Source organism: Triturus cristatus, chromosome 8 (assembly GCF_964204655.1).
Source record: "Triturus cristatus chromosome 8, aTriCri1.1, whole genome shotgun sequence".
NCBI lineage: Eukaryota > Metazoa > Chordata > Amphibia > Caudata > Salamandridae > Triturus > Triturus cristatus.
In genome coordinates, this window is record NC_140591.1 from 875548148 (window position 1) to 875560212 (window position 12065).

The 12065-nt window shown below is 44.0% G+C and overlaps 1 protein-coding gene across 5 annotated transcripts in view; it reads right to left on the minus strand.

The window, feature by feature from the left end:
• Positions 1-1976: 1976 nt before the first annotated feature.
• ADGRG7 (adhesion G protein-coupled receptor G7) overlaps positions 1977-12065 on the minus strand; it is a 1782456-nt gene continuing 1772367 nt past the window's right edge. For all 5 annotated transcript variants that reach the window (XM_085622407.1, XM_085622408.1, XM_085622405.1 and 2 more), the window contains one exon: positions 1977-2356. In XM_085622407.1, coding sequence (XP_085478533.1) covers positions 2141-2356 — 216 coding nt within the window. In that variant the 3' untranslated portion in view covers positions 1977-2140. The remainder of the gene's footprint in view (positions 2357-12065) is intronic.

Sequence of the window (12065 nt, forward strand, 5' to 3'; positions counted from 1 at the left end):
TCCCTTGCTTTTCTTATGCTGCTGGTGCAGCCTGCTCTCCCTGTCGGTCATATTCCTTGTTGTTTGGTCTCTGTGTTACTCCCTTGCGTTTCTTTTGAGTCCCTGACTCGTGTCTTGGTTCCTTTAGTTCCTTGGTTCTGGCCTTTCCCTTTTCAGCTCGCTATCTTGTCTGCTCTAGGTCTTCTGTCCATGAGCGCCTCCTTCGGTCTTTCTGCTGTTTATCTTGCTCTGTCCCAAGTCCTCTTCTTCTATACCCCCATCTGACATTGTTCTTGTTATCCTGCCCTGTGTTGGTCCCGCAGCTTCTGTATAGCCTGCTTTTGAGCGGTGGTTTGTTAGTTTTTAGCTCTGGCGCTGTGCCCCCCTTTTCCTGCGTATTATTCCGCAGCTTCTGGGGGTGTTGGTTGTTGTCCTCAGGGCACTCGTGTTGGGGGTCGGGGTCTCAGGGTTGCTCTAGTTATGTCCCGTTCTTTGGTACGCATACAGGCTTTTGCTAGATGTTTGTTTCGCTTGTTTTTACTTGTTGGTTGTCTTTCCTCCTCTTTTTCTCTTCCTTATTATCCTCATGTGTTGTGCTTTTAATTTTACCTTACTCCCACTTTATCGCTGATTTATTCTTGTAGGCTATTATGATTTTGTTAGCTCTGCCCCCACCGCCTTCTTTGCTTTCGGTCCCTCTTTCGCTTCATTTATTTGTATTTGTTTGTGGCCATTACCGTCTGCTCTGTTGTCCTGGATCTCGACTTATACACTGTTTACTCTCCGTGTTTGTGGTCAGTTCTGGCTTTCACCTCTATCTCCTCCTTTCTTTTCTAGCGCTTTGTTTTAGTTTCGCTTTCTTTTCCTCTTGTAGTTCCACTCACCGCCATTTTGTCTCTCCTTTCATTCGCCACCCCGTTCACCCGTATCTCCGCTCACCCCCCCTCCTTGTTTCGCTGTACACGGGTTTGCCCTGCCGCCTTGTCGGTTGGCAGTGTACGTCAGTGGAGGAGGGGTAGGGACAGGTTTGCGAGCTCTTGTGGCCGGGGGGGAGGGGCCGGCGGTTCTCCCATCCACCCCTCTCACGTTCTGTTTTTATCTGGGCGTTCGCTCCCACCGCTTGCCCACGCACACCGCTCACCTCCGATTTTGTGGGCAGACTTTGTCTCTGTCCGCCGGAGGTGCCATCTTCTCCTGTGGCGTTTCGGCAGGTTCCGCTCCTCATTGTCGCGTTGAGTGCGTTGCTAGGATCAGTCTCCTTCGTTGCTTCCTATGGGTGCCATCTTGGTCATCACCGCTTTATGCAAGGAGTTTCCGTATTAGTTGCTTTTCTGAGCTTTCTTGTCACTCCGTGTTAGTGTCAATCTTCGGTGTAGGTGTTCCGACGACCAGGGTGTATTTTCCCCCCTTGTGTGTCTCGCTATTACCGGAGTATTTTCGATTCGCTAGCTCCATTACGGCGCATCAGCAGGATCAGGCAGTCATTAGCTCTGCCGCCAAGCCACGCCCCCCACACTTACATTTTTTCATTGCCATCATTTTGCTTTCGTTCTGTTTCGTGTTCGGACCATTTGGCATCCTTTTGCCCCACCCCCAGTTTTGCTGTTTCTTCTTTCCTACAATATTTATTAGCTTCAATTTTTAAGTCACAGATAAGACAATAATGAGTAATAGGTAGCAAGTTATTCTGACCCCTGTTAAAGCTGGTATTACGGGACCTTCACTACGTCCTTGCCCACCCCATTGTTTAGCATTTGTAAAACTGTAGTTACTTTCAGAAGCCTTTGTATAACATTTTGCCATTACAGAGTTACTCTGTTATCTGTACTGGCGGAAGGAAAGTGTTAACATTCTGTTGGATGGAATGTATCTTTTTCATTTAAAGTAATAAAATAGCGCCCATCATGTAAGACAATGAAAAGTCAGAACAGCATGTCGTTCAAGCAGCTGCATAAGATCCCAAAAAGATCATAGCATTTAATAATGAGTGATGAAGGTGAACTTAAATTTTTTTTAATAAACAACTAATCACATATTTACTTTACAAAACAGTCCCATGCATAATACAGTGGGCTACACGTCCATACCATTTATGTTTAATTAAAACAAGTTATCTTTTTCACTTCAATTATACCGCATTTTTTCATGGCTCTGAGGCATCTCATCCGGCTGTTGTGGATAAAGTGAACTCTGTGGAATCTGTTGTAGTCTCATGTAACTTGTAACGTTCATTTGTGGCCTTAACACGATGTTTTATCATATGATACTTATCAGAATGGATGTATATCCTGGGAGCTGACAGTTTATTAAATAACGTAGTAACTTGCTTCAGGAAGACTGGGGACTTCAGAGTGTAGAGAAGAAATATTTGCAGACCCTGCAGAAAAGACACAAAAAATCTGGGGTTTTACCCGAAAACACTTGAAGCGTTTATGGAACCGTTGGGATTGCACATTATAAAGTCAATGTTAAATAATTTATTGTTGCAAAAAACACACATACAAAACGTAATCTTAATAACAACTTTAAAATCGAAACTCCTCAACTAAACACCACAGTGGCATTCAAAAAGTCAATAATAGCAATGAACGGAGCAGACATTCTCCAGTCTGCACTGTCAGTTACAGGGAGTTCAGAAGAGAAAAGTGCCATCCTTAACTAATCTTGCTTAAGTAGCTGCACCGACCTTTTCAAGTCTGTGGACTAATTTTAATACTGTAAAAAATCCTGGTAGGAAGATAGCCTATTTGCAAAATAGTACATCCCCTATGTGTCTTACAATGCCTAGTGACTTGAATACATGGTACAAGTCATTTCCTCCATATCCCTAAATATGCCAGAAGTGATACTGCATGCAAATAAAATCATGCACAAATTATGTTTCCATCAAGAACCCCTTGACAGCCAATAGATTTACATGTAATTACACAATATGGTGTAAAGAACAATGGGAGAGCTAGGGAAAACTAGGGGGGTTGTGTCCGTATCCCCTGGATTTAGATAAGCTTTGTCAAAGGTGGACAAACCTAATGTAGTGTGGTACGGTCAAAATGAAGCAATGTTTGGGAACCCACCAAGTGGGTTAAAAGGCCCCTCACACACCAACCTGGTTGGTGTCATGCTTCATCATTGGGGCCCCAACCGGGTGGCCGAATGCCTCCCGGTTGTGCTGCGACGCCTGACTACAGCGGAGCTGGTGTAGTGCAAGAATGTGATGTGGTGATGATTAAAAAATACCGCTGACAACAATTTTGGTTGAGAAGCTACCATCGCCTTGCACCTACTGTGGCCTCCCGAAGTCCCGGTAGCTTCTCAACCAAAATTGTTGTAAGAGGCGCCCCCCTCCCGCTTCCTGCATAGCGCCTTCACTCAGCCATAGTGTTTGCGCCGCAGTGTCCGCTATTGTGTTGACACCGCGTTCCACACACCTTAGCGAGTGTGTAGGTAACTTATATTTTTAAATTTTTTTCACCACGTGGCACATCACCTTTTGCCACTCACTTCACACTGGTCCTGACGAAAGCTCCTTACTACCTTTATTCGTGAGCTGAAACATGTAGACCCACCACATAGCCAACTAACAGATAATTATTTCTCCATTTAGTTGCATCACATATCTTTTTAATCAATACCCTGAGCCGCCAATAATAAATCTTCTAATGGCAAGGATTCTCAGCGGTATTTTTTAATCATCACCACATCACATTCTTGCACTACACCAGCTCCGCTGTAGTCAGGCGTCGCAGCACAACCGGGAGGCATTCGGCCACCCGGTTGGGGCCCCAATGATGAAGCATGACACCAACCAGGTTGGTGTGTGAGGGGCCTTTTAACCCACTTGGTGGGTTCCCAAACATTGCTTCATTTTGACCGTACCACACTACATTGGGTTTGTCCACCTTTGACAAAGCATTACACAATATGGCCCACGTATGACCTTGAAACTTGTGATATTTATTATACGTTTTATTTATTATTATTCATAGTTATTTCATTTAGAGGGTAAATCAAATCCCTTAAAGACTATTTATCATGTAACTATTCGTATCAATGAAAAAAACAAAAAAATCCACAAAGCATCTAATATAGCAAATACATTAACAATATAATGAAACTCAAAACAATCAGCACTTCAGTATGTATGACAAAACACATAATACATCAGCAATGAAGTGTGAACACATAACATCTCATACAATACATAGAAAATACATAAAAGAACTACAAGTTAAAATCTCAATGTAGAATAAATAAATTGATCCCTGATAATTGCTATTCATCTGTTTCCTAATGTATCAAAGTTTGTAACTAGTGCTCCTGCATGAAGGGGGCTGCCTATCCAGCAGCTCCCTCTGTGCAGTAGCAATGCCAGCTCCCGCAGGAGGCAAGGAGCCTGAAGGGACTTTAGTGGCCTTGAGGCTCCTCCCGCAGTCCTAGGGCGAGCAGAAAGAGGCAAAATAAAGGTTAGAAAGAGGTAGAATAAAGGTCAGGATTGAGCCGATATAGGCAAGATAAAGGGAGAAACAAGTAGAAAGAGGCAGCATATAGGTTGGAAACAAGCAGAAAGAGGCAGAATAAAGGTCTGCAATGAGCAGAAAGAGGCAAAATAAAGCTGAGAAACTAGCAGAACAAGCATTTGCAATGCAATAGGTCTCGCATTTGTGAGAGTTTAAGTTATTGGCATTGTAAATGACAATGCCTTTTATTTATGTGTTTTGATAATTAACACAAAAAGGCATTGAGCCAGTAGCATAAGACATACCATGTAACAACTGAAGTAAAAGGACCAGTCCTCATAGGAGGTTACAAATGAAGACAAGGCGGTACTAAGGAGGGACTAACAAGCCTATTCATGAATTAGAAGCCAGCATTTACGAAAGACAATTACACAAGCCAATGAAAAATATGGGGGGGATAGTAGGCCGGGCTTCAAGTCCATACTCTAAAACAGTATGTCTCTCAGAGCAGTGCATGCACTGCGTAGGTTCGACCTAAAAAATAGGACACGTGGAATTTGAGCCCTCTATGATAACACCCTGTGTGACTAACTACAGCACATTGAAGTGTGTGCTATATTGCACATTTGTTCTACAACTTCTGACGTCACCCTGTCCCTCACTGCAAATCACAGAGCCGCTAATGCCTACAACCCATGGCCCTGAACAACATCATCCAGTGCCTTGTTGTACAGCAGCAGGCGCTGCCACGAGGCACACCACTCAGTGTTCCTCAGAGGCGCATCATAAAGTGCTCCCCTGAGGTACATTCAGTGGTTAATTTGTACCAGTGTGTGGCGGTGGGGCTTGCCAGCATGCGGACTAGGATTCACTTCACAATCCTTCCCCCTCCCACACACACACACACCGCTGCTTTTCTACAGCCTGTTAGTTTTGTGTAAACGGTGCAAGACTGGCGCTGTTTACACAACACTAATTGTCTGTCTCTTATGGCAGCGTGTGACGCGAGAATGAGGAGTAACGAGAGAGAAAGAGAACAAATGTTAGTGTGACTGTGTGTGAGGCAGGGGTTGATATGCGGTGAGTAGTTAGCATCGGCTGTATTTTAAAACAGACTTTGAAATTTACCCTGTCTTTCAAGTGCTAAACTCTCAGACAGGGACAATGATTTCTTTGTAGACAATGTATGCGAGAATTATTTAGGTAATCCAAGTCAGTGATGCGTTCTCTGTTACATTTCACACTTTCTCTTCAGGTTGTGTGGGATATGTTGCCTATCTCTTAACAGTGTTTCTTTTCCCAGGCGTTTTGTTTCTGCGGTTGAGTTTTTCATGCGAGCGCATACTGAGTGAGTTGCTTTAGGTATGGGGCTGCACTCGGGAAGTGGATTGGTGTTCATGACAGCACCACTGCGCCCTCTGGAGGTGAGGCTGAAGGCAGCCCGAGATTCTGACAGTTCCACTGTCAGTCATTGTCATGAATAGAATGTGCTCTTACTACGGGCTCTTCAGAACGGTGGCCAGGCATGCGCCAGTTGAAGTTCTAATTCGATGGGAAAATCTTTTGAGGAATTACCTAACTTTTAAAATATGGAAAGGGCCAATGGAAACATTTTCTAGGTGGCTCGCTCGCTTTGGTTGTTGACAGCCTGGCGTGTGTTCTCAGTGCAGGCAGTAGCAGTAGTGAAAGTGAGCTGTGCCACAAAGGGAGGGGGGGCCGAGGGGGGATAGACGTCGGACTCCTTAGAAAAAGTCTAGGTATATTACACTGTGCTTCCATGTGGCACATTTTCCAGTACCCTCCTGGTACACATCTCCCTGTGCACGCGCTCTCTCTCTCTCTCTCACACACACAATTGCCTTGTGCACCACGCATGTTTATAAACTAATGCCCCCCCCCCCCCGCGCTTCCTCTTGGGCTCCAATGTGAGCACATTGCCAGTGCTCCAGTATTATACATCAACCTGGGCCTCTTGCTGGTGTGTGGTGTTTTGTTATGTTTTATTATCTACTCTTTTAGGGTTATGTACCACTGTGGGTCCATGTGCATGAAGGGCTGCATGTTTCTTGTTCTGTGTACATGGGTACATGCGTGTATGTCTGCTGAAGGTCGATAAAACGGCTGTAGGCATATAGGCGATCTGCTTGTGTGGACATGGGCCCGCCCTTCGTTGTGTTTTTTGCCTTGCTGGGCGTACACTATAGTAAAAGCCGAACTAATGGCCTAGTTAGTGCTTGCTCTTCATTGTTTTTCCGAGTTTCACACTTGAAAATCTCAAAATTGTGGTCCTGCTTTAAATCTTTGTTCAAAAACAGCCCTGATTGTTTCTAGACTCCACTGCATTAGCAATGACAATGAATTCATAGAGAGCCGTGGTTAAAGCACACACAGAAGCTTTGCTTTCTTCGCAGCGCTTTCCTCACTCCCGTGTCCAATTTCCCAAAAAGCTGCACCGCGCCTACTGTTAACTTAATCTGTCTTGTTGCGGTCGCACCCAGGGAGAGGGCAGTGTACCACCAGAGGATGGGGTGTGGCACAGCTGCACCCCGTAAATACGAATTAAACACTGACTCACCGTAGATTTTGGACAGGCTTTTCCGCCCGCTGCGTCTTTGCTTGGCTGTACCGTGTGCTGCGATGGCCAACCCCCTTGTCCCGTTCTGCATCGGAAGTGGCACGGAGATGATGAAGTTGGTGGATGGGCACATGTGAAACGTGTCCCGCTGGCTCTTGCCTGAAACCAGACTGTCCTTCTGAGACGCACCGAAAGGTTCAGGGCGTGATTAAGAACAGCTTTCATTTAGATACCCCGTGTCCTTGCTTACAACTTACGATGCCGGTGGCGTTTACTGGGAGGTAAAGGAAGTCACAATTTCCGAGATGCGTTTATATTTTGGTAATGAAAAGTGGTTACCCGATTTTTATTTAACCTTGCTCACTACACTGACTTCCAAGTTCCTCACATGAGAGGCATACATGCTTAGTGTATGTTGTGGGGAACATCACTTTCTGAAAGGGTACCCTACATTATCTTGGCATTGAGTTTACAATGTTACATAAAAGACACTCTTGAAAGATAATCAAAGCATAGCCAGGGCTTTAGGTGGGCCGGGTCCAGCCGGCCCACTTAAATATGGTCTCGCCTTTGGGACCTTATAAGTGTTTAGCAATGCAACAGTTGCATAACTAAATACTTATAAGGTCCCAAAAGCGAGACCTATTGGCTATGCAAAGCAGCCCTGTGGCCACGAAAGTGATCGCGGTTGCGATCAAACATCAAAGCGGCCCTGCCGCTGCGAAAGTGAAAGTAATCGCGGTAAAAGTGGTGCGCGCGCCCGCGCACATGCACTGTAGCTCTAGGCTGGCCTGGTAGCACTTTTTGGAGCCCTCTCAATAAGTCTCGCCAGACCAGCGCATGCGCTGGGTCAGGCGAGACCTAAAAAAGCAGAATAGAGGTCAGAAACAAGCAGAAAGAGGCAAAATAGAGGTCAGAAATGAGCAACAAGAGGCAGAATAAAGGTCTGAAATGAGCAGAAAGAGACAGAATAAAGGTCAACAATAAGCAGAAAGAGGCAAAATAAAAGTGAGAAACAAGTAGAAAGAGGCAGAACAGAGGTCAGAAATGAGTAGAAACTGGCAAAATAGAGGTCATAAATTAGCAGCAAGAGGTTGAATAGAGGTCAGAAACAATAAGAAAGAGGTAGAATATAGGTCGGAACCAAGCAGAAAGAGGCAGAAAAAAGGTCAGAAACAAGTAGAAAGAGGCAAAATAGAGGCCAGAAACGAAAAGCAAGACACAGAATAAAGGTCAGAAATGAGTAGAAAGAAGCAGGATAAAAGTGAAAAATGGCAGAAAGAGGTCAGAATAAAGGTCAGAAACAAGCAGAACAAGGCAAAATAAAGGTCAGAAACGAGCAGAAAGAGGCAGAATAAAGGTCAGAAGCAGGGCCGGACTCTCTGTAGTGGGCACTGGGTGTTTCCCGGTGGGCCGCCAGGGTGGGGGGCGATTTTGGGCTCCTGGGGGCCGTTTTGTTACAGGGCTGTTTTTGCAGCATAGCCGAAGCACCCAGGGGGGCCGGCCGAGCTCTTTGCCAGGGCCGGTTTTGATTACTAGTCAGGCCCTGGTCAGAAGGGAGTAGGAAGAGGTAGAGTAAAGGTCTGAAAAGAGCAGAAAGAGGCAAAATAGAGGTCAGAAACCAGCAGCAAGAGGCAAAATAAAAGTCAGCAACGAGCAGAAAGAAGCAAAATAAAGGTGAGAAACGAGGAGATTTAGGCAAAATAAAAGTCAACAATGATCAGATAGAGCCAAAAATAAAGGTGAGAAACAAGCAGAAAGAGCCAGAATAAAGATCGGAAACAACCAGAAGGAGGCAAAATAAAGGTGAGGAGTGAGCAAAAAGAGGCAAAATAATGGGCAGAATGAGCAGAAACAGGCAAACTGGAGCTGAGAAACGAGCAGCAAGAGGCAAAATAAAGGTCAGAAACTAGCAGCAAGAGGCAGGATAAAGGTGAGAAGCAAGCACAAAGAGGCAAAATTACGGGCAGAAGGAGCAGAAAAAGGCAACATAGAGGGCAGGACCAAGCAGAGAAGAGGCAGAAAAACGAGCAGAAAAAGGACTAGAGGCACAAAACCGAAAACCGCAGAGGGTAGCGGACTGCAGGCAAGCTGGACAAGAGGACCATTATAGGGGGAGCTGACGCAAGGACCTGCTCCCATGTGCCCCTCTATGTTTTTTACTGAACACACACTGACAGACCCACTCATACACTCATGCACCCACTCACAACCCCACTCATAGACCCACTCAGAGACTCACACACTTATTCACCCACTCGCACACACCCACTCATACACCCTCTCACAGACCGACTGAGAGATTCACACGCCAACTCCCCCGGCTCTACTCAGACTCACAGACCCACTCAAACACTCACACACCCACTCACAGATCCACTCAGAGACTGACTCATCCACTCCCAGACCTACTCAGACACTTATGGACCCAATCACAGGGCCACTGGGAGATTCACACACACACTCACAGCCTCACTCAGACACTCACGCACCTACTCTCAAAGGTTACAGGTTAGAGTTAGGAAATAACATTTTAAAAAACGCTAAAATTCACTAAAATAACAAAGGTTACAGGGACATTATAGTTAGGAAATAGAATTTTAAAAAACGTAAAAATTCACTGAATAGGGACGTTATAGTTAGGCTCAGATTTTACTCATACAAAACCATTGAAATTCAGCAGTTATAGTTACCTGACCTAACTATAACTTACACTCATGCACTGCTTATGACCTCACATATTACATCACTCATGACATGGTCAGTGACATCACTGATGACATCATTGATGACAATGTAACCACCATGCCAGTTATTCCATTGCTACTGCAAAAACTAGTGGTGGCAGGGTGCATCCTTGGTGAATACCCCATTGTACCAACCAGCTGCCTGATATTTACCCAGTCCTCACCATTGTTGATGGTAAAGTGTATAATTGTTCCACCCATTTCAAAAATCACTTTCTGAAATGCATATGCTTCAGTCTTGCATGGATAAATTACCAAGTAATGGTGTAAAATACCTTATCTATACCTATTGAGTACGCCATTGTCTGCTGCTTGTTTTCAGTGTGACCACACATTACATGAAACAATTTTCAAGGCCTGCATGGGGTACATCTATTAAAGACAATTTCCAACTGCTTTAGTGGCACACAATCTAGAATAATCCAAAGGAATCTGGATGCCAACACCTTGCCCAATATCTTGTAATCAGTATTTAATATAGCCTAGCCCTATATGAATGCCTAGTGCTTCTCTAACTAGTTTCCTAGTGGAATTTGGGAGCATATCATTTTCAATTTAGGCATTGCAAACCTCTAACATGTGAGGAGGTTATCCTTGCATATGTGGCATAGAATTCAGCTGTCACTGGAATTTTCATATTATTCCATGATTTCATAGCATTCTATATATCTGTCTGAGAAATTAGTTCCTCCAGCTCTTGACTACACTCCAGGCGAGGATAATTCCACTTTCTCTTGGAAACATATGGCATTTGCACAGTGTTTTTCAAGGGTGGTATTTAGTAGTGCATAATAATAAATAAAAACTCTGTTTATTTACATGTGTGAATGCTTAATGACTCTGTATCCCATGTTCCCATCCATGCTGACTTATCCTTTTCCTGGTAACTAAATGTGGCAGCAAATGCCCTGACCTGTTCCCTTCTGTATGCATTTGGCCGGTGTATTCTGGATAGTGTAGACATCTCATCCTATTCTGAACTTGCGGACACTTTATCTTAATTTCTATAAGGTTACCATCTCAGGAGTTATCCTGTAGTGTCAATTTTTCATGTTGCCTCAAATGTGACTGCAGTGATGTAAATTCTCTGATACTTATCACACAGTCTGACTCCACACACATCCTTAATGCATATTCTTCTCACAACGATTTGAAATGCTTGGTAGGTAAGAAAGGAAAGGGTTATTGTTCCTTGTGGTATCCGCCCTAGTAAATTGGGTATGCTTTTGTGGGCTCCAGATGTCCAAAAATGAATGCTTGGGTATTTGACCAGGTAGATAGTCCTGACCATCCCCTACCTGAAGCTTGCGTGAAGCATAAAGGGGAAATAAGTACTGTATTATTAAATCATTTTGACGTTGATCCTGGTGGGGGAGTGGTAGATGTACCTACTCAAAATGCACACGTCCTAAGAGTAGCCTCATGGAACATCGCGGGCATTAGAACAAGAATTTTAGATGAGGCTTGGCTATCATATGTCAAGAAGTTTGACATTATTTGTCTACAAGAAACTTGGAGCATGGATGAGTTGGTTATTGATGGTTTCTGTTCATTTAATACTCAGGCAATTCCATCAGCTGCAGGGAGGGCAAAGGGTGGTCTAGTGACCTTAATCTCTGCAAAATATGGGATGATCAAGATCAAGAATATTATGGACTCCCCTTGGTTTCAGATTATCTTGATCTCAAATCTAATTGATGTCCCAATTTTGCTAATAAATTGGTATTATAATATCTTCAACCCTAATGAATGTGGTGCCATTACTAATTTAAAAGAGGAGCTACAATAAGGCCGTAGTCAAATGTTTTCCTGTTTGTTTAATTTGGTTGGGGGATTTTAATTATACCTTATGTCAGCATAGCTCGCACTTGGTTTGCGGGGTGTTAGATACTGAAAACCAACCTCTCCCACATTTTAAACACTCTACTCAGGGTGAAGCTTTAAATGACATAATCGTGGCTATTGATTTATGTTTTGCCGAAACTATGGTTTGTACTCCACTGAAACAGTATCCAACATACCAGGATGGGGGTAGGGCAAGTACAATAGATTTTATATTGATTTCTAGGAAATTTTCCCACCTGGTGAATAACTTTGTGGGGGAACCCAACCCCGCTGGTGACCATAACCCACTGGTTCTTAGTTTGCAAATAAAGGTATCAAAGGGTAAGACTGATGAACTCCCCTTAAATTATAACTCTAACCGGGGGTGAGATTAAAATGGAGTAAAATAAATCCTGTTGAATTTGAAGAGAATATCATACGATCTAATCTTGATAAGGTCATGATATGTTTGTCTGACGTTTC